At 41.8% G+C, this 25,963-nt stretch overlaps 1 protein-coding gene across 1 annotated transcript in view; it reads left to right on the forward strand.

The window, feature by feature from the left end:
• Positions 1 to 25,963, forward strand: part of ADAMTSL3 (ADAMTS like 3) — a 398,680-nt gene that overhangs the window by 283,118 nt on the left and 89,599 nt on the right. The window contains exons 9-15 of the mRNA XM_066592680.1: positions 3,644 to 3,801; positions 9,615 to 9,726; positions 15,535 to 15,673; positions 21,358 to 21,408; positions 23,373 to 23,577; positions 23,871 to 24,018; positions 24,130 to 24,214. Of these exons, the coding sequence (XP_066448777.1) occupies positions 3,644 to 3,801; positions 9,615 to 9,726; positions 15,535 to 15,673; positions 21,358 to 21,408; positions 23,373 to 23,577; positions 23,871 to 24,018; positions 24,130 to 24,214 (898 nt within the window). The remainder of the gene's footprint in view (positions 1 to 3,643; positions 3,802 to 9,614; positions 9,727 to 15,534; positions 15,674 to 21,357; positions 21,409 to 23,372; positions 23,578 to 23,870; positions 24,019 to 24,129; positions 24,215 to 25,963) is intronic.

Genomic DNA, 25,963 nt, shown 5'->3' on the forward strand with positions numbered 1-25,963 from the left:
GGCTCCGCAGCGTAATATTCCGCTGTGAAGCCCGTCACGGCGCCCCCCAGAGCCCCTATACTTACCTGCGGGAGATAGCGTGAAATCGCTTCCCCGCCCACCACCGCCGCGTCACCGCTCGTCACCGCCCACCGCTCTCGCGTCACCAGCCGTGTCACGTGACGCGGCCGGACCGCGTCATTTGGCGTCATATGACGCTCGGCGGTGGGCGGGAAAGCGTTTTTTCACGCTATCTCCCGCTGGTTACAGCGGGAGATAGCGTGAATGGACGGCTTCCATTGACTGCAATGGAAGCCGTCAGTGCGTACAGCCCGTCCTCACCCGCAGAAAATAGAGCATGCTGCGGGTGAGGACGGGAGAAATCGCGGTGCGTAATTCCGCGGTGGAATTACGCATCGTGAGCATGGAGCTATTAGGTTCAATAGAACCTAATAGCTGCGTGCAACGCAGCGGATTTTCGCCGCGAATTACGCGGCGGAAATCCGTTCGTGGGAAGGAGGCCTAAGGGTGGATTCAGACAAGCGTGTTTATGTGCGTACAACTGTGCGTACAAAACCACGCGTCTATTAGAACCATTGGTTCCCTATAGTGTGTTCACATATCCGTGTTTTACAGGCGTGCAAACGCGTGCACCTGTAAAAGATAGGACATGCATGCACCATAGGTCTGTGGTGCGTGTAAATATTCCCCTCGGGGAGTCCCCTTGTTACTGAACACAGTGACAGCACTGTCACAGTGTTCAGTGACAAGGGGACTGCCTACTGGGAGTAAAGAATCCCCTGCCACAGCTGTCACAGTTTTGAAAGCTGCGGCAGAAGACGGCAATGCTCTTCCATTGCTTTCAATGGGACCGGCGCTTCTGCAGTCCTATTGAAAGCCATGGGCTACCGGCAAGCCCTGCAGGGATTTTCGTGGAAGGGCTTTAAATATAAGCCATTCCCTGAAAATCATCCCTAGAATGTATTAAAAATATATATATACTCACCTCTGGTCAGCTGCCGGGGCTCAGGTGTGTCCAGCTTGTCTTCTCCCTGCACTGCTTTGAATCTGTTTCAGCAGGCAGGGATTTAAAATTCCCGCCTGCTGAAAGGGCTGTATCTGATTGGCTGAGCGCTCAGCCAATTCCAGGCAGCACTCAGCCATTCATTGAATGATAACTGAGTGCTGCCTGTGATTGGTCACAGCACTCAGCCAATCACAGGCAGCGCTTGGCCATTCATTGAATTTAGTGTTCAGTGACAAGGGGACTCTTTGCTCCCCGCAGGGATGAAGAAATCCTCTGCCACAGCTGTCATAGCTGTGGCAGGGGATTCTTTACTCCCTGCGGGGAATATTTACACAGCAGCAGGGGAGAGGTGAGTATATATATATATATATATTTTTTTTTTTTACACAAACCATGGCTAATTTTCAGGGAAGGGCTTATATATGAAGCCCTTCCCTAAAAAATTACTGCAGGGGTTCCGGCATCCTATTGCTTTCAATGCGGCCGCTGACAGCAGCCGAGGCCCCATTGAGAGCGATGCTGCACAGAGCTGCATTCACGCGTGTTTGTGCACGTACATGGGTACGCAGTTTTGTGCGCACCAATGTACGCATACGTACATGCTAGTGTGAATGCATCCTAACATAGTATGTTACTATGCTTGGCCACACTCTGACCTTTGTAGCATCGTGTCGGACTTACCAAATCCGATTTGATAAAAATCAGGGTGTTTTTCCCACCTAGTCGACCAAGATGAGCAATACTAATTATAACCATTGAAATGGCAATCTAATTGGAGCCAAAATCATCACATGTAAACCCGCCCTGGAGGATAAAGCCAATCAATGCAACAGTGATTGCTCTTATCTTTCCTGATATTGACTTCTTGTAAATAGAACATAAAAAATCCATCTTTACTTTGTTATATGTTATACATATGAAAGGGGCTATGAAAATATAAAATATTGTCTATAAATATCTTTACAGCCAGAGAACAATGAAGGTTAATTATAAATTTCCCCATCTCAAAAATAGCGGAATCGCTGAGTAGACTAGAAAAAAATATATTTAGCATCTAGAGATCTGCAAAGAGTATTATACATATTGATGTGTTCCACAGATATTATCTTGAGATCTTGGAAAATGTACAGAAATTATGTGACCTATTTGCTAAGGGTTATTCCCTTCCGTGTATTTAAACAGTTACAAAATAGCAAAAACTCATGTGCAGAGACATCAGGCCAGATCAAAGAGAGCGTAATTTAAGTATTGGATTATATGGTTGTAGTTTTCCCAGGAAAAACCCATGCAGGTGTCTGTAATAGCAGAGTGTCATCCTCATATATGTATACTTAGAGCTAAAATTGGAAATCACATTGCATTGCTGGAGATGTGTAATTCAACTATATTTCTTACCAATACATATACACACATACGTGAAATCATGCAGCCATGATTTATTTACATGTTACTACTTAGTGGGGTGTCTTTTGGCCTTACTGACATCAGATACTCTCTGTGGTATACTTTCTACTAATGTTTGATACACTTTAGCTGGTATTTCTCTCCGTTCCTCCTTCATATGTCTAGTGAGTTCTGTTAATGAAGATAAATACGCCCATCTACAATGGTGCAAGGAGAGTCATCATTGGGCAGTTGAGCAATAGAAGAATGTTCTATAAAGTGATGAATCATACTACTCCATCTTGAAATCAGATGGATGTACCTGGTATGGAGGATGCCTGGGGAATGCCTTTTGTCTGAGTATGTTGGGCCAAGAGTTAAGTACAGAAGAGCTTTCATTATGGTCTGGGTATGTTTTACATGACATGGTCTCTGTTGGTTGTAGTGGCAAGAACTTGACATTCTAGACAATCATCTGTTGTTGACAATGTGACAATACTCTGGGAATGGTCAGTAATACTTCCAACAAGGCAACGCGCCTTGTCACAAATCCAACTTTTTTTTAAATTTTGGTTTGAGGATATCGATATTCCACAATTTGACTGGTCTGCACAAATTCTGGACCTGAACCCTACCGAACATCTTTATGACACACTTAGCACATTGAGTCAGGAAATATGAACATTGTCTATCTTTGATAGAACTCGATGGACATTTCAAGGATAGATGGAGGGAAATACCATCTGAAGTGTGTTAGTAGAATATCAGAGGTTAATAGAGAGTATACCACGGAAAGTATCCAATGTCATTAGGGCCAAAGGAGACCCACTAAGTATTAGCATATGGAAATAAATACTACTTTTGATTTCTGCTCTGGTGCCCAATTACTGTCGATAAGAGAGTGTGTTATTGTAGCATGTAATAAATATTAAGGGTTTGAAACAATAGCAATATGATTAATTGAAATTAAAGAATGCAACTACCAAAGTAGCAGGGATTAAATCTGTTTATGGATCAGTAGTTCAGTGGGCCCAACTCCACTATGAAAGTAGCTTCAGAGGTGAGGGCTAGTTAGGGAATATTGTAGATGATTAACCATAACTATCATAAACTTTCCATTTTCTGAAATCAGTAGAGATCATCCTTCTGATGGGTTCCATTCCAAGTTGGGACATGAAGCTAAAGCACTGTTGAGATGACCACATGTCTTCACTTGGTTGTGTTTTAATTTTGTCTCATTTTTTTCTTTTTTAGTCATTGAGTCAAAAACCTTACAAGGTGAGAGTGGGGAACACAGCTTTACCAGTGCTGGAACCTATATCATTGAAAATACAACAGTAGAATTTCAGAAGGGAATGGATAGGGAGATCCTAAAGGTGCCGGGTCCACTGCGTGCTGACTTCATTGTTAAGGTGAGTCCTCATTTTCTTTCTTAGAAATATTTTTTTCATGAATCAGTACATCCATATCTGACAAAGTGTGAACAGTTACACTATTGAACACAAGTTCTTATTTGTGTAAAGCCTCTTCAAGGCTATGAACAGTAAGAAGATAAAGGAATTTTTAGATTACAATCCCTTACTAAGCTAATTTAGTTGAATTAAAATTGTTGTGAGGGCAACCACCTTGATGCTATGTTCATCAGTCCACACTTAATCCACCTCTACCCTACAGCTCCTTTCAGAAGCCTTCTGACCTCTTTACATGGCTTCTTTCTATATTAGATCTGGTGTTAATATGCTTACCATGTCATATCTAATCACAATCATTGGCCATGTGATGAGGAAGTAGAGGGAAAGCTATATAAAGGCTGAACAATGGCTAACATGCTGAAAGGGGTTTTCCAAGACTAAAAAAAAAATACAAAGGACAGATAAAGGCGTAAAATAGAGAAAAAGACATATTCACCTTTCTAATGCCCCACCCATGTCCAGTGCTTCCAGTCTTATCCCTGCCAGTCTGATCCTGGAAGTGATTGTAATGGTCACGTGTTCTTCATCACCCACATAACTGCCAAGCCAGTCACTGGCCTCAGTGGTCACATGCCATTTATGCACAGCTGCCCGTGCTGAGGCCAGTGATTGACTGAGTAGTCATTTGAGTGATGAACAGCACATGACTGCTGCAGTCATGTCTTGGATTAGACCAGCAGGGAGCAGTGTGGCCCAGGGGAGGAACATTGAGAAGGTGACTGTGAATTTTTCTTTATTTTACACCTTTTTTTGGCCCCTATTATTTTTTTTTCAATCTCAAATAAACCTTTAAATGTGACTGTGGCCAATGTGGAAGGAACTCCCCAAACATATAGGTCACTGAATTGTTTTAATTCAACTAAATTAGCAAATGAATGTATTAATAGTCACATGGCTCCAGTGCCTCACCACCAATTTCCACGGGTCCCCCAATGCTTAGTTGATTGGAATCTGCTTCTATATCGTGTCCGCCATACTAATGTAGAAGAAGGATGAAAATAAGACAAGCATTTTATAATGGCTTTTGTGAGACAAGAGGTTCTTTGTGATTTGGCACAATGAATGGACTGGTTGGATCCTACGTTGGTTTCCTCTACAGTACTGGTCTTGGGAGCATTACACATAAGAATCTAATGAATGGTGGCCTTCTTAAGCTACTATTAAAAGTGTCAGCAAAGAACTATGAAAAAAAAGCTTAAAAGGCATCTAGCAATGAAATGAAATTTGTGGTAATTGTTCACTTCCTTATGTTACCTTTCCCTGGTTTTTGCTACAAATATGTCAAGTTTCTTTGCCATGTTTCCATAATCTTTTTTTACAGCTTCTAATTAGGAGCTAAATTAAGTTTTCTGAGCTTAAAGCCTTCCAAAACCCGTCTCCAGAGGTAGCGGGAACAGACATATCTGGCAAACCTCTTTGGACCTTTATGCATGATCCTTAGAAAATTAAATAATTTTATATGTGCAATTTTAATTATAACTTACTAGTGATTGAAAAACAACCTTCCCTCTCCCGCTTGCCAAGATTATTGCCCCTTAGTGAATATCACATCCAAACTGATTTATTATTATTGTTCTGCTTTATTACCTTACCCAGAAATATGATAAAACACAGACCTTTTGATCTTTACCAAGATTGTTCGACCATGACGTGTGTATATGGTTATATATACACTCATTGTTAAAAGTTGGCATCCTTGATAGTCCCATATATGTTCTATTGGTGAAAAATCCGTTGACTGGGCAGCCATAGAAGTGTGACAGTGTTTTGGAGACATTCCTGTGACCCCCTTGTGTGTGCGATCGAGCATTATCCTGCTGGAAGATGCCTCTTGGAAGCCGCCATGAGAGGAACACATGTGGCTGCAGGATGTCCTGAACGTATCACTGAGTTGTTATTGTCCGTTGTATCACTACTAGGGGTGACCGACTGTTGTATGCAATGGCCCCTAAACCATCACATCGGCAGTGGGGCAGTGTGCCGCTTGCTGCAGCTCAAGTGGATAGGACTAAGCTGCAGTACGATGCACAGCTATTGCAGGAGGTATAGAGCTAAGCCTGCTATATAAAGGCCGTAGTTCTTGCTTAAAGGGGTTGTCCGGCCACACAGGGTAAAATTTTTTATAATGCTGCTGCTTTCCTTTCAGTAAGGATAGTAACAGACAGCATACAGGGGCTCAAACCGGCCGGCAGATCAGCTGCAATGTCAGTTTCTTACCTTAGAATCTGATCTTCACTGCAGCTTTCAAAGATGGCGCCTCTGTGCTGCCTTCCCACAATGCTCTGCGCTCTCCCTCTTCTGTGTGCGCGCTCTCGATGGTAGTAAGAGACATGAAAAGGCAGGATTTCCCTCAGCTCACGTCCTAGCCCCGCCCACGACACGCCCACCTCTATTGAACTGATCTACAGTCTCTCCCCGCCCAGGCCCCGCCCCCTGCTGCATACTATAATCAGAGGGGTTGTGGCCAGGGGAGACTGTCATGGTTCACGATAAAATCCTACCATGAGTGTAAACAGCAGCACAGTGTATAGTGAATGGAGAGGGGCTGGGGAGAGCCGAGAGAGAACTCTCCTGCAGCCCCCCACTGCAATGCTACCTACTGCCCCCCCCCCCACCCTGCTAAAGTAAAGTAAAACAAAACATTTCCCCACACACACATGGCCTCATAGTGCCCCTCCCACAGCGACCCCTCTCACAATGACCCCCCCCCGACTTCTGTCAGCCGGGTCCCTGCACACACACACACACACACACACATCACTGCACCCCCCCCCTTGCACACATCCATACATCCATCCATCTCTCCCTCTCCACCCCCCCCCCCCCCCCCCCGCTTCCCCCAGGACTTCTGACAGCCGGGTCTCCAGACACCACGAACACACACACACACATATTACTGCACCCCCCCCCCTGCACACATCCATCTATCCATCCAACTCTCCCTCTCCACCCCCCCCCCCTTCCCTCGGGACTTCTGACAGCCGGGTCTCCAGACACCACGAACACACACACGCATTACTGCACCCCCCCCCCCCTTGCACACATCCATCCATCCATCCATCTCTCCCCCCACGAGAGCCCGCCCCTCCACTCATTCTTACCTTGGAGATGAAGAGCCAGCAGCCACGCCTCCCCTGCAGGCAGAACTGAGCTTCCCAGCGGCTGAAGGTCTTCTGCACATGCGCAGAGCTGTGCTGGAGAAGCGTGTCCCCGTCGTTCCGACAAGAAGAGGAGAAGAGACTTGTCGGAACCCATGGCAACCGAGGAGCAACACAGGGGGGGGGCATCCCAAAAGGTAAGTCAATAACTTCTGTTTGCCTAATTTACAATGCACAATGTATATTACAAAGTGCATTGTATTGGGCAAACAGAAGTAATGAGACCTAATGTTTATGGCCGGACAACCCCTTTAAGCTTTGCATCCACTTTAATCAGCTAACTGTGAGGGTTCTAGTAGTCGTACAATACCTCCATGATTGGATAATAATGACCTATCCTGAGGACAGACCATCGCTATTAAAGTTCTGAAAAGTGTCTGTAGACTAATACAGAAGAAGTACAGCAATTTTTCCCCCAAAGATCAGGGAATAGAAGGGCAGATGTATACAAAGCCATATCTGTGAACTCAGTATATGACGTATTAACTAATGCACTTGCATTTATAAACAAGCATTTACACACAGCAGTTTTGACTAAATAATTATTCTAAATTTCAGTGTTTGGCTCTTTACTTAAGGGTGAATACCCACAGATGAATTTCTTTCGCATTTCCCGTGGAAGAAATCCATGCGTGAATTCCGCAACTATTAGTTTCTATTGAACCTAATAGCTTTCTGCCTGCCAATGCTCACATGCGGAATTCTACCGCAGATTCCGCAGCGGGAAATAAATCGTGGCATGTTCTATTTGCCGCGAATTTATGCCGTGGGAGGTTTCTATTAATAATATAGCATTAATGGAGATCGCAGAATTCCGTGATCACCAGCAGGAATGTTTTGTTTTTAATCGCGGTACTCCAGCAGTGTTAATCCACGGGCATATCCCGCGATGCTCATGGGCATGTTAGCTATTGAGCCAATAATTCATGTTTACATAGCACAATCTCCTATAATAATCAATTATTTTTGTTTGCATATACTAGTATTTACATGATCAGCAAGTCTTTTATTGCTAAATGTTCAGTCGCTTCACCTATTTGCATTAAGCAATTATCATGCACACTTAATTGGTAGCATTCAAATCTGACAGATCTTCTGCTTGTATGAATGCTCCTTTACTGTCCTACCTTATCTAGGCCAGCAGTACAATAGAGCTCATGTTAAATACTCCACACGTTATTTATGAGATACCGCAGTTCATCCTATCCCAGTCCACACAACAAAGATGAAAAGAAATCCTACAGAAAACAGAAACCTACTTAGAAGGAAAAAATGTAATTGGGAAGTTTTGATCCACCATCTAAAACTGAAATTTTTGCATTGTTTTCTATTTTCTAGTACCATTAATCTCCAGGTCCTGATGCATCTGAAATGCAGAACTTAAATACATAATCTACGAACGCAAAATAAAACTCATAATGCAGTAGATTACATGACCTTATAAAGTTGTACACTAAACTGAAGGAGAGAAGAGTCCTGTCTGAAAAAGCTTATAATCTAGGGAAACTGAAAAGACTGGAGGGTTAGAAGCTGTTGTGTAGTTAAGACTGAGTTATTGCATGTTATAAGCTTTGGTGGGTTTTCAGGTTGCTACTGAAAGTTTGGATAGTGGGAGAGAGTCTGATGAGTTTACATAGGAGTTCCAGATTATGAAGGAATGGTGCCATCCAATAAGTGGCACTGCAGATGTATTTTTCCATCCTCCTTATTTGCATAAATTCCCCAGAGGGGCTAGCATGCCCTTATAAGTCTCCTTACTCACCTTTTAGGTGTCCACACACCCCTTTTGGGTGCTCTCCTTGGGGAGAGACTATACTATCCCCCGACCCACTCACCCCCTAGGTGTCTCCACACACTTTTTGGGTGCTCTTCCCAAGGAGACACAGCACTTTTCCTGATCCAGATTATGAGTTAAGCATAGGATGTATCTTGGAGACAGTAATGCTACAACAAGACAAGAGAAAGAGGTCTTGTGAAGACCAGAGTTTACTTGTGGGGTAGTATCAGGACAAGTCTATGAAGAGGACAGGTTGGAGACTGCTCAGTATGTATCAGTATTTTGAAATTCAGCCATCTGAGCCAAGGGTAGGTAGTGAAGGTACTAGCAGGGAGGCGATGGAGAAACAAAGAATGAGCTGGATTAACCATGCATGTAGAGAATGGATTGCATGTGGTGCAAAAGCGCTAGAAGGGAGGCTACGGAGGAAAATATTGCAGTAGCCAGGCTTGGGTATGATGAGGGAAAGAACCATTAATTTGGTTGAATCCAGGGCAATAAAGTAGTAAATTTGAGAAAGGTTTTTCAGTAGAAGATGGTAAGAAGTTTGGATGTGTGAACAGGACAGAATTTAAGGATCTCCAGGCAGTGGTCTTGGGGAAAGTTCAGAGCCATTAACTAGGATTTATAGTTGGTAGGGAAGTTGAATATGATAGTGGAAAGAAGATGAGTTTAGTTTTTAAATATTGCATGACTGTTTGTGACTTGAGCGAGGCTTCTCAGTCCTGACAGAAATGCAACGGTTGACATATCAGTGTTTGTAAATGGCTAAATACAATAATATGGACATTAACACTTTTACATCTAACTTTTTCCAGACCAGGTATGTTTCACCTAAAGACAGCGTGGTGCAGTTTTTCTTCTACCAGCCCATTAGTCACCAGTGGAGACAGACAGACTTCTTTCCGTGCACCGTGACCTGTGGAGGAGGTGAGTAACTCAGAACATTTGCTGCTCAGAAATGATGCAATATTTTAAGAATATATGTTTCCATTTAAATAATTTCCATCTCCACCCAAAAAAAGATTCTAAAATTATGGAAATTTCTAATGATCCAAGAATGGTGTGAAGTATAATTTAATTGAGTTAGTGTGCAGTGATTTTTTTTCAGATCCTAATTTTACCATGTATCATTCGGGAGGGGGGGGGGGGGTAAGTTCATCAGGAATGATTCATGAGTGAAGATTGTGTCGGAACTCCTGTTGACGTCAATAGGATTTACAAAGCCAGCTTAGTATAAAGCACAGAAGCCGATTGTAGTAATTAGGTGCTGTGTTTTAGATGTGACAAAGTAATAGGCGACCTAATGATATACCCATAAATGTCTTCGGAATGTTTGCCTCGGTCATTCCAGTCTTTTACTTACTCAGATATGCATTCTATTATAGCCGCTGGTTCTCTTATTTAATTGTCAAGACTTTCTGGGCCCCATACAGCCAAGGAGTCTAGGGCCCTGGTAGATTACTTGGTGGTATGAGGCGGGGAGGAGACTCATCACTTCACTGTAATGAGAATAGGGTGGGCTCTCTGCCGTATGTAATACAGGGTGATTCAAAAGTCAGGGCCACCGAGAATATCTTCTGAAAGAAAAGAGATACGAAGCTTTGTAATCCACAAACCACAAAAAAAAAATGCCTGTAAGACAGCTCGCCATTGTTCAAATGTCTTCATTACATTTGCAAGTGCAGGGGGTGAATCACCACATTGGCCATGGGCATAGGTAAAGCAGACATATGAAGAGGGCAAATGCAGCGCTCCAAGCCTAAATTAAAAACTAAAACTTTACTAAGGCCAGCTTCGCACGAGTGTAAGCGTATTTGTGCATAATTTTGCAGAATGAAAGTTGTGTATTTGCAGGCGCAACCATGTTTTTTACTATACTTTTTGTGCGCAGGTTGTGAGCACAAAAAGTTGCAGCGATGCTTCCAACCATTGAAATGGCCAAATTCTTTCATGAGTGCCAGATGTATTTTTTCACGCACAAATGCACGGAAAGAAGAGCATGCTGTGTGGGGTTTTTTTGCGCGACACAATTGCACACGCAAAGTCCGCACTTGTGAACAAACCCATTGAAATTAATAGGCCTCTATTTTCTTGGTATTATGCGTGAAACAATTTCATGTGTAAGCACACGAGTGTGAATTCGGCCTTAGACTCACCGGTTTGAGTTTAAAAATGCATAAGAAGCATCCAACAAGTGCACAAGCATTTTTAAAATGTTGAATTAAAGTTTTTTTCTTGCTTTTAATTCTAACTTGAAGTGCCGGAGTCTTGAGGATCCTTCCAGCAGTTGGTTGACTCACACCAGTCTCTTGGTGCTTTTATGTGGACTCTTCGTGAAAACAGCTGGCATGGCCGTCAACACCTGGGAGATTAGTTCTCTGTCTGTCCCGGACACCACCAGTTTCCCTGAATCTCTGAGAGAGTTTCCTGATTTCTACCCTAAATAATGTATCCCATGACCTCTTTCCTTTGAAGTTTCTTGGGCTGAATCCAAGATGTCTGCCACCAAGATGGCCAGCAGACACCACAATAGTGCCAAAACATTTTCCCATACCCATCTCGGTGTTCTACAAAGTTTCCTACTTGTATCTCTTTTCATTCAGAATATATTCCGGGTGGCCCTGATTTTTGAGTAACCCTGTATATTGTTTTAACTGTTCCTGTATCTGACTTGTACGGCTAGTTTCAGACATTGTGTACTAAAATCCGCACAAAACGTCTCCCAATCAATACAATAAAATTATTGAGGTTTAAACAATCCCCATTCATTCACAGTAGAAAAAATCTTCAATAAATTTTTGGCATGCACCGATTTTCCGATCCCCAGCATGCCCTTCAGTAGGTTTGTGGACATGCTGTGGACTTTCACCATAGATGTCATTCTTTTTAATGCAATGAGTTAAATCCACAGCTATTTCCACACCAAATCCGCAACAATGTTTGATGTGAAGTTTTGTTTGATTTTCAGCATATAATTTCACACAGCCCACCTGGTTTCAACAGTCATACACTATGAGGATCCCTTAAAAAAGAACCATAGACTTTTGCTTCCCAAATCGTATAAATATAGGTGACTTGCATTAGCTGCAGTCAAACTTAAATGTAAAGCATTTGGGGAGAGTTTGGCTTTAAGCAGTTGTTATGGTAAGCATTAGAGATGAGCGAGCACCAAAATGCTCGAGTGCTTCGGCCAAACCGCGAGATTTCCGACAGGAATCCGCCCTGTGTGAACCCTGCCTTAAAGACGTCACCTACTTGGTTAACTGTTGACAAGTAAAAGACAATCTTGTAATTTGCAGACTGTTGCTTTCTTTTCGACATCCTCAGGTGCTCCTCCATTAGGAACCACATGAATTTACTTCCACCATTCTAATCTAAGTAGTCCATAAGGCAGCTGGCCATAACAACTTATTTGGGACGACACGGACAAAGTATATGCTAATACTTACGTAAGCTTTAGAGATGAGCGAGCACCAAAATGCTCGAGTGCTCGTTACTCGAGTCGAACTTCCCGCGATGCTCGAGGGTTCGTTTCGAGTAACGAACCCCATTAAAGTCAATGGGCGACTCGAGCATTTTTGTATATCTCTGATGCTCGCTAAGGTTTTCATTTGTGAAAATCTGGGAAATTCATGAAAGTGATGGGAACGACACAGAAACGGATAGGGCAGGCGAGGGGCTACATGTGGGGCTGCATCTCAAGTTCCCAGGTCCCACTATTAAGCCACAATAGCGGCAAGAGTGCCCCCCCCCCCCCGCACTGTCAGCATAAAGATCGTTCTCCTCTGCCACAGCTGTAAGAGCTGTGGCAGAGAAGAATGATGTTAGCCCATTGAATTCAATGGAGCCGGCAATACAGAATTCATGAATGGGTGAGTGAGTGCTGCCTCTGATTGACAGCTGAGAGCTGCCCCTGATTGGTCCCTGCGCTGAGCCAATCAGAGGCAGCACTCACCCATTCATGAATTCATGAATGGGTGTGAGTGAGAGCTGCCTCTGATTGGTGAGGCTGTGACCAATCAGAGGCAGCTCATTCAGCAGGCGGGGATTTTAAATCCCCGGCTGCTGAATACTACTCAGAGCAGTTCAGGAGAACTGCCGGCCAGGCGCGGCTGAACTCCGGCTGCAGGGGAAAGGTGAGTATACATTTTTTTTTTTTTTACACATTTTAGGATGATTTTCAGGTAAGGGCTTATATTTTTAAGCCCTTCCCGAAAATTCATCCCGCGCTCGCCGGCAGCCCATTGCTTTCAATGGAGCCGGCTGTATTGCCGGCTCCATTGAATTCAATGGGCTAGCATCGTTCTTCTCTGCCACAGCTGTTACAGCTATGGCAGAGGAGAACGATCTTTATGCTGACATATTTTTTTTTTTACACATTTTAGGATGATTTTCAGGTAAGGGCTTATATTTTTAAGCCCTTCCAGAAAATTCATCCTGAGATCGCCGGCAGCCCATTGCTTTCAATGGTCAGTGCTCGTTTAATCGAGACGAGTACCGCGTGGTGCTCGTCTCGAGTAACGAGCATCTCGAGCACCCTAATGCTCGAACGAGCATCAAGCTCGGACGAGTATGCTCGCTCATCTCTAGTAAGCATGTAAGGTTGCGATATTCTACATTTCGACATTGTGAGGATGTAAAAAAATATGGAAGCTCCATGTGCAGGCTGCATAAAACATGCCAAACATGGCTGTCATGAGAACACCAGACTCTACGAGGTAGCCAGGAGGACGGAAACAGCTGTGTGTTGCTAGGCTATGCTGTTTCTATTACTCCCAAAGAAGTCGTTGAGAGTTATGGAAACAGAGTAGCACAGCAAGCAACACGGTTTCTGTAAGTCAAGAGTTGCGGTAATAGGGTAGCTCGCTGTGCTATACAGTTCGACTAATTCCCATTGAGTTCTATGGAAGATACAGAAAAAGTGTAGCAGAGAGTTCAACTGTTTCTGTCCTTCTGACCACCACCAGCCACCGCAAACAACCGGGCCAAGGGCAGTGAGGGACAGACAGGGAATAACTTGAAATTCTGGTACCACCCATTTAATGGCATACCCTTTGGCTATGCTATGAAAGTCTGAGATAGAAATACCCTTTAAGCTCACACACGTATGGTAACTTTTTCCTTTATATGAAAATATATTTACATGAACACGGAGGGGGACTCATTTACATGAGTATTCCAAGCAAAACTTCTATTAAAGATATTAAAGTGGAACCCTTGTGGCTAATAGTGAAATAATCCATTTATACATTATGGGCCTCTCTTTTCACTAGTCTGAGATTGAATTTCTCTCTACAGAAATTCTGTCTGCTGAATACAGGAAACACATGGTCATGTCATTATAACGGCCTGTGCATGACAGCCGGAGCAGACTGCACTCGCTCTGCTGTGATCAGCTGCCATTCCAGTGCACCATGGGATTGGTAGTTTTAGTCGTGCTCCAGAAACTGGTGAATGAGTTTAAATATACTCTATTTGGAAATGCCTTTATGCCGTCAAACTTGGCACAAAGGACATTTACTACACAATTGCATACTTTTGATTAAGCTTAGTTTGGGATACTACAATTCAGTATAAATATTCTGTTTTGCTCTCGTTTTACAATTTCCATTTCCTAAAGCAGTCATTAAAAAAAAAAAAAACATATAAGACTTAGGCTACTTTCACACGGGCAACAAAATTGTGTGATTTTCTTGCAATGCGACAATGCTATAAATTGCATGTATGTGAAGCCCATGCTTTCCAATGGGTTCCTTCACATTAGCCATGTTTTGTAGCTTGATACATTGTGAGAAAAAAAAACGTGGCATGCTCTATACAGGTGCGATTTGTAATGTTTTGTAGCCCATGTTTCCTTATGGAGCCTTTCTTTCTGTTGCATCACGTCGTACAAAAATGTGTTTTTCATGCAGTGCGATGCAACTTTTACAGTAGGAAGTCCTACTGTTTGTCCCTAAAATAAGCCCTATGTGCATTAAAAAAACACCAATACATTACCCAACAAGCAGCGCTCGAGAACCATTTAGAGCCAGCGCTTCCTGGAGGAGGAATTTTTGAACCCCCTCACCAGGAAGTGCTGGCTAAAGACTACAGACAGGTGCCACAGAAATGCCAGAAGAGAAAAGCGGTGGAGCGGCCAGCGCCTGTTAGGGCTTATTATCAGCTGCATTAAAAAAAACAACAATACATTACCTAACAGGCAGCACTTGAGAACCAATCAGAGCCAGCGATTCTTGGAGGCGGGATTTTTGAACCACCTCACCAGGAAGCATTGGCTGAAGACTATAGACAAGTGCCGCAGAACTGCCGAAGGAGAATCGCATCACAGCGGCCAGCACCTGTTAGGGCTTATTTTCAGGGTAGGGCTTTATTTTTTTAGCCCCCTCCCTGCCCCCCCCAAATCCTGGAAGCTACTAGCAGGGTGGTTGTTAGCAGCAGGCAACCCTAGACATACGCCAGGCCCTACTGGGACAAGTGGGTCCATAGCTTGCTGGATACGCAAGCTCTATGCTTGTCAAAATGCTTATGGAGTAGACAGGGGACTCAGTCTGACCACCTAAGAGCCTGTATACACCAGCAGACAATTTCTCTAATGCTGGAGGATGGGTAATGTAATTTGCAATGTGTATCCATGTATAAATAATTCTGTGTTCTCCTAAAATCCAGCCAGTAAATCTTATTACAAAGTTTGACTTAACAAGTAAGTTAAAATAAACTCATCCTCTGTGCTTTCAGGTTATCAGCTGAACTCTGCAGAATGTATTGATATCCGATATAATCGGACGGTCCCTGATCATTATTGTCATTACTATCCAGAAAACAAGAAGCCTAAACCCAAACTAAAGGAATGTAACATGGATCCCTGTCCATCCAGGTTGGTAAAATGATTTACCGTATATATTGATGTGTAGAGTAAGCTTTGGAGGCGCACAAATATAATTAGTCTTCCATACAAACACCACCATTGTATATGATACATAAGGTGTAATGGGAAGTGAGAGAGATTCAGGGTACTGTAGGCTGTACACAGTCTAATCAGGGATAGTATTTGTCTGCCTGCGATAGCCATCCTGGAGGGATTCGGCAGATGGAAATTTAAAGGTATATTAGGTGCTTTTGCCGATTTTTATTCATGGAGAACTCCAAGCAATTTTTGACCTTGAGTTTGGGGTATGACTTGCCAAACAGTCAGCTTTATAAAAATCTCCAGCTATGACATGCACTGAATATGGAGATGTCGGAGAGAGGAGAAGGCATTTTAGGAGTACTTAATAGCCCAATCATACATATGCTAGAGACCGTTGAAAGTTTGAAAGGCCTTATTTCGAAATTGTATAGTTGCTTATTAGCCCGAGTGCAAGAAAAAATTCCCTCTGACAATATAACAAAAATGGGAAAGAGATATTAAAGGATATTATAGGAAATACTCTTAAATTGTCGCTCAGCGAAGTTCGCAGGTTGTTACAACTTTATTTAATACATAGGGATTATAGAACACCACAGTTTCTTTATGACATCGGGCTCTGTGATTCTCCCATATGTAATTGCTGCAAAATAAATAATTAATCCAATCTACCATCTTAATATTGTACCAACGGTGCATGTTTGGATATGTGGATGATTTGTCTCTGATCCGGTGAAGGTGGCTGTGGCTAAATCTCTGTATGTGGCCAGAAAATTTGTTACTCAGAAGTGATTGCAGGAACAATCTTCTACTCTTAAGGCCCTTTTACACGCAATGATTATCACTCAAAATGTTTCTAAACGGCCGAAAATGAGCAATAATCGTTACATGTAAACACAGGCATCGTGTGCTTTTCATTAGAACAATGGATTTTACTTCACATAAAATCCATCGTTCAGCCACTGAAAGACTGAGCAAGTATATTCCATTTGAATGCATTTCGCTTATCTTTCAAAAGACTGCAGGATGTTCTCCCCGTGGCATGGTTACACTAGCCACAAAGAGAACAATGGAGTGTGACAGCAGCTTTTTGCACAGTTGGCTATGTGTTTAAACACATGCTAGGCTCTGCAAACAACTCTTGGAGGTCCTATTACATGCAAATGAAGATGATAAAGTGTTAATGGCCACTAAAGCCATTAACACTTTATGCAACTACATCGCTAAATCTTTCGGCCATGTGAAAGATTATCTTTGCGTGTGAAAGGGAGTTTATTGAAAAAAATTAATTGGTTTATATAGATGGAGAAACCTACGTATCTCAAGAGAGGAATACCACAGAAATATGAGCATGCGTGGTCAATGTGGTGAGATGAATCAGGATTGGCTACAGCCACCTTGACTAGAGACAGAATCATTCCTTCACTAATCTTTTAAAAACCTCAGCATTGATGACCTGAATGGTCTTTTTGGAGATGGGAGACTTTAAAGACTAATTGATATACAAAAACTGGTTTCAAAAGAACATGTATACATTATTAACTTGCGGTGGTGTACCTTGAGTTCAGAGGTTGGGTGAGTGTTTTTTTGTTTGTTTTTTTTGAAAAAAGGAAAATCTTCTAATAAAAAATACATGAAGGAAAAAAATGTGTAGGGTGCTGGATTGTCTGGAAAAAACTGGGTAAAAAATCAGGTCTGCGATATGGTTGAGTAGAAGTAATCTGTACTATCTGGTGGTATGCTGACTGTCACTACGCACTAATTCCAGAGCATGGAGAGGAAGTAGAGCTTGACACGAAAATAGTGGAGGAAACACTCCAGAATATTTTTACTTCCTGTTCCATTTCTTTAATTCCATGAAAAACGCGTCTCTGACTTTACAGGTGACACTTGCATGGTTAGCCTGAGGCATAAATAGTTCTAACATAAAATTCTGAAGTAAGACCACCCTTGTCTGAACATCGTCTGCAGATAAATACACATGGCTGCTTAGTCAAACCAAAATATAATCCCATTCACTAGACTGTTAGCTGAATTTAGCTTTATTTTGGGTAATCAGATGTCCAAACTGACCGCTGTTTCCTCTCAAGGAGAACATTAAATCCCTTGTCAATGCAGCTCTAACAGAACAGAGCTTCAGGTCCCATCAATCTTTTGCCACAGTTGCTTATGGTTCCCTCTCTTTTGTGTGTCGGATCCTCCACCCATTCTGGGACTTTACTGAATCCATCATTTCCTGTCAGTTCACAGAAGGAAGTGTGCATCCGATGGGAGAGGCAGAGAAAACAGAGGAACTGTAGATGAACAAAAGTCACGAGTGTCTGCGTATATTTCCATGACTTTTAATCATATTTTAAGCTTCCACACAATTTGCTGAACCTTAGAAGTCATTTCAGCTCTGAACCTCATGATAAATTACATAGCACAGGAACAGAAAAGTAATATGGAAGTAGATGTCAATTAACTTTTTATACACATTTAGATTTCCTAGACCTTGATTGAGGAGATGACCTCAATAAATATACTCCACTGCTATTACTGAATTCTGTTTATTCATGCCTAGAAGGACATCTTGGCTATATGTCCACCTAGCTTGATGTTTATTGCCTCCTCTCCAGTGCTTGCTAATTCTGACCCAGTAATTTTTTGACATCCATAATGACAGATTTCCATGATGACTCCCAATTGTTCCTTGATGGCAAATGTTCAGGAAAAGATGGATCAGGCATATTGAATTTGTTTGTTCTTGTGAGTCAGAAGTAGCTTCCAAACATTCAGCTGACCAACTTAAAAAGAGGTTGCAGATTGTTCTAGCTAATTCCTGCCTTCATTGATGGTGTCTGGTACTTGGTCATCTTTCTAATTTCTATAAAGGGTAATACCCATTACCTGCCTATGGAAGCATTAGGGCTGTTAATTGTTTTTAGCAAACATGTGATTGGGATGAACATGAACTAGCCCTTAACAGTGATGAGGATGTGGTACTTTCAACCTATTTCAGGGTATCAGCCGCAATGAGGAAATGTGTCATGGTGTCAGCCCTGCCCATGTAACCATAGCATTGGTGCATGTATCCTGTCATTCGGCGCTGGATACTGACTTGTGCGTATCATCAGCTGATGTAGCGCATGATTGGTCGGCAGGGAGGTAATCATCCCACTAGCTAGCCAATCAACCGTTAGTGTTGTAAATATCCAGACATGGAACCACTCTCATCAGGGCGAGCAAACAGCTTTTAGGTAGGGTTTCCCTTGTATTAGTATAATAGAGAGATTTCCCTTTCACTACATTTACAAATTGTGTGTAAATCCGTGTTTTTAGGACAACTATTCTGAGCACAGGATTTTGAGAATACATCTTCTCATCAACAATGGGAAATTCCCGTTTAGTATTGTGGCACAAACCAATGCATTTTCTTTGCATGTATTTGATTGTGAGCCCCTCTAGGAACACGGGCTACAAAATCGCATGATCTTGTAGCGATGCAACATTGCTACAAAACACATGTATGTGAAGCCCATGCTTTCCAATGGGTTTGTAAGCTGAAAGAATTCATTGGAAAGCATGGGCTTCACATACATTCCTTTTGTAGCGATGTTGCGTCGCTAAAAAAATCGATTTTGTAGCCATTGTGAAGCAGTCTATAACCAAATATTGGGTGTGTGGGAGTGTGGGATATTTCTCGGCAGCAGAAAAGGGATATATAATAAATAACAAAGTCAAGTAAAAAGGATTATACCAAACACTGCTGATTCTGGCACTGCTGAGATTTTATATATTCTCCTGACAAGCAAAATTTACCATTAAATTAATGAGAATTGTTCCAATATATGAAAATTTGCAGTTGTTGTACCCAAAAAAAAAAAAAAATAGAGCACTGCCAGGAGCAAGTCGATAAATGTAGTGATCATATTGGCAGCAATTTAATTTTGTGGCGCCAGCTCTGATTTCAGCAGAAACTTGAAAATGCTGACAGCTCCAAAAGTTTGACTCCGTGTTCGAATTTGGGCAAAAATCATGTTCATAAGAAACAAAAACTCTATTTTTTTCTTTGTAGACATCAAAAGCAACATCGTCACAGGACGTGATACGATCAAAGAAAAATGTCTCCCACATAGGGCTTATACGATAACATGTTGTGGGTAATACAGTATTTTGGCTTAAACTCTAAGCATATTTGGACAAGGCTCTCTTCTCCTCATGTATTGTGTTTCTGTACGGATTTTGTTAAAATCTTTATTAAAGTTGGAGTAGTAAAACTATGGACTACCTTACCCCAAGGGTTGGAATGGTAGATGCTGTACAATGACAGTATTCAGAATAGGGCCAGCCATTGATGGTTGTAATTTAGCAATTCATAATATAGAATTGATCTTTGGTAAACTAACAGCCAAGGGAATAATTAGGAAACAGTTGGTGAAGGGTTTTGTGTTTCCCTTCCTCGGAGTCAAACAGCTAGGTATGAAAGGTCGAACTTGGTGGATATGTGTCTCTTTTGACTTGTGTAGCTATATATTTGCACCTTGCAATGTACAGTGCTGCCATTGTGTTACATATTGGTGCTTTACGAATATAGGGTGAATATTAATAATGTAGCCATGCTTTGTTAGTGAGGATTCCCTTTGGAGAAAGTATATCTTAAAGTATAATAAAGGAGTAGCCTTGACAATGCATTTATTACATGGGGTCCAGCTGACGGAAGTCTTATTTTCCCTGCAGTGTAGAAATCAATCATTACACAGCGGTAATTAAAAGTGGTTGTAGCAAAATAACATAAATGTATAAAATAGTTGTTTGAATTTTAATGTAGTCCGATTGCCATAAAAGGGGTTGTACCAAAATTTCAAGTTATCCCTAATCTGCAGGATAGGGATAGCTTTCTGATCGGTGGGTGTCTCACCGTTGAAACCAATGTTGATTTCAAGAATGAGGGCCTGGCAACTCCCACAGTGATAGGAGAACGGCAGACGGAAGTCCCATTCTTGAGATTGGTAGGGGTCGACTCCCACTGATCAGCGAGTTATTCCCTATACTATGGATAGGGAATAACTTTAAGTTCTAGTACAACCCCTTTAAGAAGAAATTCTCCTTATCCTTTTGCGCCAATTGGCTCATGCCATATAGGATTTATTATGCCTTTCTCTGCATCAGCAGTGGTAGAAATGTAGCAAACATAAGCTTGACATTACGTCATGCATGATAATTTATCTACAATGTACTGCAATTCTGTAAAGAGGGTTTTCACATTGTGCCAGTCATGAGAACAATTCCTACATCCGAAAATTAAAGGGGTTTTGTCATCTCATAAAGCAATAGCTTATTGGTCGGTTATTCACCTGACATACCCCTTGCCTGGTTGAACTGATGAAAATATTTCTTTTTTTTCAACTATACTTACACTGTTACAGCCATGTACCCTAATTCTCCATATACTCTAAGATATCCTTTTGCCTTTATATACAGTATCATATCTATCACATTGTAAGGATGTAGTTAGATATAAGTGTCATGAAACGTGTTTTATGGGAAGTCAACTTGTGCGTACATTAATAGCAATGAATATAATGATATAGACTGTTATGGTTCTCCAAGTAGTGATTATTTGTCTTGCATATGGTAAATGACTTAAAAATGCTTCTCTTTTATGTTTACAGTGATGGCTTTAAGGAGATAATGCCATATGACCATTTCCAGCCCCTGCCAAGGTATGCAACAATAGGATAGTTACTGGTTCTCTGGTCTAGAAACATCTTCTTAAAAGGAACCTGTCATCAACTATAATCACTGTAAACTAAGTAAAAATGATTGGGAATTGAAAACCAATCAGAATCCATACACAGACAGCTGTTTCTGAGTTTTTTCCCCTAATCGGTGTGCTGTAGGATCCTGACTTGGCTAGCGAGACGCCTATGACGTGGGTTAAGAGGGGTAACATCACTCCTTATGGAGACATGTAGGAGGTGTGTGAGGAGACTTCTAAGGTCATCCATGCTCCTCTGGGAAATATATGCAAATAAGCAAGATGGAACAATACCTCTGCAGTGCCACCTATTGAAAACACACCTTTTCACTCTCTTCCCTCACAACAGAGAGCTGTCCGGCTTAAGTTATAATTACTCACTGCAGTGATGATTATCAGTACTTTATAATTTTTGTGTAAAAATACAAGGATTTAGTATAAAAAAAACCCTGTGAAGCTGTTCATAGCCACTGAACTCCATCCTCACTACAGAACCCCGCTGACAAGCAAAGAAGTCTCTGCGGCTTGTTACAAACTCTTAATATGTGACGTGACCTTAGCAGGGGCACCTTTTCTATGTGATGTATGGGTCTCCTGTTTATTGCACAGAGAGTATGGGGAAACATTACAGATGTTAGCCCACTACAATGTTTGCTGGCAGCAGCACTCAGGTCAGTGGCCACCATAGAGAAGGAGAAAGTAACTTTTTAACAAGTAATTGGAAATTTGCCTGATTCTTCATGAAAAATAGGGCTAAATAAAAAAACAAAAAAACATGAAGCCAGATGACTTTGAGTTGCAAGTTTACAAAACACTTTTGACCTCTTTAGGAGAAAATAACAACAAAACGGTATTCAAAGCTGGATATGCGCTGAAGTGAACATAAAATCTCCAGCTGATTGTTATCTTTGACTTCTGTGTGGCTACTGACCCTTTTCATTACTTCTCTTAGCTTCTTCGGCATACAGTAGATATGAAATAAAATACTTTCCACAGTAAAACATACACATTAAAGGGTGAATTCACGCCTGTGATAGGGCTCCATTAGGACTTTCTATCTTTCTGTTCTTGGAGCAGAGAAATGGAATTAAAATAAAATTAAACATTTAAGCTTTTTCCCCATTGTTTTTTTGGATGGATAATGCACTATTTTTTCATCTCAAAAAACGGAAAGACTGGGGTGACTATCCGCCTAATCTACCACCCGCTCCCTCTTTACACTAAAACAGAAAAAACTGAAAACCACCATTGGCTTTTTAATGTGGGGTAGGCCACAGCTTTTATTTAACCTTTACAAAAATGTATCAAAAATATAAAAAACTTTAACGCTTCCCAAGTTTTACCAACTAAAACCTTTAATTTTCCTGATCCCGGAAGGTGCTATGAAGCTCCTCTAAACTTGGGCTTGTGAACCACATTCTCCAGTCCAAATGCTGACATGGGAAACAAACATACACCTACACCAGCTGTGACGACTTCCAAGACTCTGTATTGTATCACTTCCAATGGAAGGACAATCCTCCCCCTTTGTGCCCCTCTCCTGGGCGGGTGGTTGTCCTCTTTAATGGGTCCTTTCACATCCTTCTTTCTTCTTCCTCTTCCTGTCTCTTCCCTGACCTCCTACCTTAACCCCTTCCACCCCCACCCCCCCCCCCCCCCAGTCCACGGCAGCTTCGCTAAAGCACTTTGCTGCCCATCAGGAACAGATGCAAACAGAAACCTTTCTATTTGCTTTCAGTTTTTTTGTAAAAACTTGAAACCATTTGGAAAAAAGGAAACATTTAATTCCATTTTAACTCTGTTTCTCTGCTCCAAAAGCTGCAAAGAGGAATGAAAAGCCCTAATGGAGCTCTAATGCAGGTGTAAATTCACCCTTATCTAAAACTGTAAAAAATATATATAAATTTCTTTATATGAACTGTATTGCAGGTGGGAACATAATCCATGGACTGCATGCTCAGTTTCCTGTGGCGGGGGCATTCAGAGACGTAGCATTGTGTGTGTAGAGGAAACCATGCATGGGGAGATACTTCAGGTGGAGGAATGGAAGTGCATGTACGCTCCCAAGCCAACTATCATGCAGACCTGCAACCTTTTTGACTGCCCTAAGTGGATGGCTATGGAATGGTCACAGGTAATATGTACTCACAAATTTAAGTTAGACTTAGAAACAAAATTGATCAAGAGACAAATGGACAGAGAAAGTAAAAATGAAAATGTCATCGTAATCCAATGCAATAAGGTAAACCAACTCATCCTACTCATCCAATGTGGATCTGAGAAGGTCACTATTTTTATTTCATCATAACTCTGGCCATAGCTGATGTAGAGAAACTGTTCTGATCATAATCATTCATAGAAAACCATAGTAGAAAGATGTGTGCAGACGATAATTGCTTTGGTATATCTTGTATTCTATTTCTTCAGTGTACTGTGACATGTGGAAGAGGCTTGCGCTATAGGGTGGTATTATGTAATGATCATCGTGGACAACACACCGGAGGTTGCAACCCTCAGCTGAAGCCACATATAAAGGAGGAATGCATTGTACCCGTACCATGTTATAAACCCAGAGGTAATGCAACAGTTTCACTTTCAATAAACACACTGGTAGTCTTCCTCCATTCGCTTTCTATATGATGTGTCTGCTATGCATTGAAGTGCTGCACTCTATTTGTCTTGCTAGAAAAGTTCCCCGTAGAAGCCAAACATCCGTGGCTAAAACAAGCACAGGAACTAGAGGAGACTAGAACAGCATCAGATCAGCCAACGTAAGTAGAATTTCTGTTTATCCCAGTAATCTCAGCAGGATTAGAACTTTCTGTAGAAACTTTGCTTTTCTTCAGAAAATTACAATGTACAATGTGTTAGCTTCTCTGTATGCCTTACCGAAAAGGAATCTACATCCTGCGTCCCTTACTGCAGCTGATTAGGTGACACATAGGAATCATAGGAAAACCTACATACTTATTGATAATATAGAGTTACATTATTCTGGTTTACAACATGTAGAGGGAAGCAGACGGCTGGTAGAGCAGCTGGAGGTTTTGCCTTCCGAGCTGCTGCACAAGCAAGCTTAGTCGCATTATGATCTATTGAAGCCACCTGATCAAAAGCAGAACACAATGTAACTGATCAGCCTAAACCTAAAAGAGTTATTCAGCCTTAAAAATAGATTGCCTATCCTTAGCATAGGCCATCAATATCTGATTGTAGGGGTCCGCCACTTGGATTCACCCCCCCCAATCAGCTGATTAAAGGGGCCGCCATGTTCATGTGCACACTGTGGCATGTTCACTGTTTACTTCTGACCACGATCTTGTCAGTGCTCAGAATGCCGTATTTTTTTTTATAGCAGGCATGTCCCATTCACTTCAATGGGAGAAGCCAAGCCTGTAGTACCCAGAAGAGCCCCTACTATAAATATCCAAGTGAAGAAAAAAGGATGGGTGGAGCAAACACAAAAAGGTGTCAGATGGTATTTTTCATGGAGCTAGATGCAGCCCCTAGTTTAGAGGAATTGAAACAGGAATCGCGGTGCTGCCAACCAGGTTATATGCCTGGCGCCGATGATGGGTGGGCCTAGAAGTAGCTGGAAAAAAGCCCTGGTCTATGGCATAATCTGCCATATGATTATATTGCACAAGATCAAATGTATAAATAACAATTTTATTGGTAATAGAAAAATGCCAGTAGTAAAACGCAAGTTTTATCAGTTAAGCTGGGGTGTGAAACAAAGGAAATAATGATGAGGATCTGGGCCAATTCCTTAGAGGGCGAGATGCAGGGCACTGAGATGAATGCTCATACTAAGCGATACAAGCACCGTCACTATTACGACCATTGCTAAAAACCTTATCTCCTTTTTCACTTTTGTCATGTGTATAAATAATTGTTTTTTATCAAGATACATACATACATACCTAGTGGTCTATTCTGAAGGGGCAGCCATATTTTCTCTGATCTTATTTTGACCTCCGTTTTCACCCCCTTGTTTCCTCCTTCCCAGTCAACACAGCTGTGTTGACTCATGGATCGCCATGCCTAAATGGAAGTCTGTAATAGGGTTCTCTGTCTGAAACTGTTAAACTTAGAAATAGTGTACAATGAAGGTCATCAGCCGGACAGGCAAATATAATTTAACTGAATGTCTGAAAAAATGCATTTTATGACTGTTTTGAGAAAGCTATGAAAAGTTTTGCAGAAGAAGATCTAAAGTACACGGTTTGTACAACTGAAAAATACAAAATGCTTGGCTGCCACTCCATCCAAGCTCCTCTTCACTCCGGAGGGTGCAGTAGGGAGGAAAGGAGGCCCCATGACCAGCATTCTTGTGATTAGTAGGGGATCGGGGGACTCCCATTGATCAAACATTTATATCGCCTATCCTATTGATGGGGGATGTCAAGTCTGGGAACATCCCTTTTAGAAGAGTTGTGTTATTTATCAGTCTATCAGTCAGAAAGAGACTGGCCACAAGAGTATCTTTCTCTGGAGGACCCATCTGTACTATTGCATAA

This window comes from Eleutherodactylus coqui, chromosome 2 (genome assembly GCF_035609145.1).
Source record: "Eleutherodactylus coqui strain aEleCoq1 chromosome 2, aEleCoq1.hap1, whole genome shotgun sequence".
NCBI classification, from domain to species: Eukaryota; Metazoa; Chordata; class Amphibia; order Anura; family Eleutherodactylidae; genus Eleutherodactylus; species Eleutherodactylus coqui.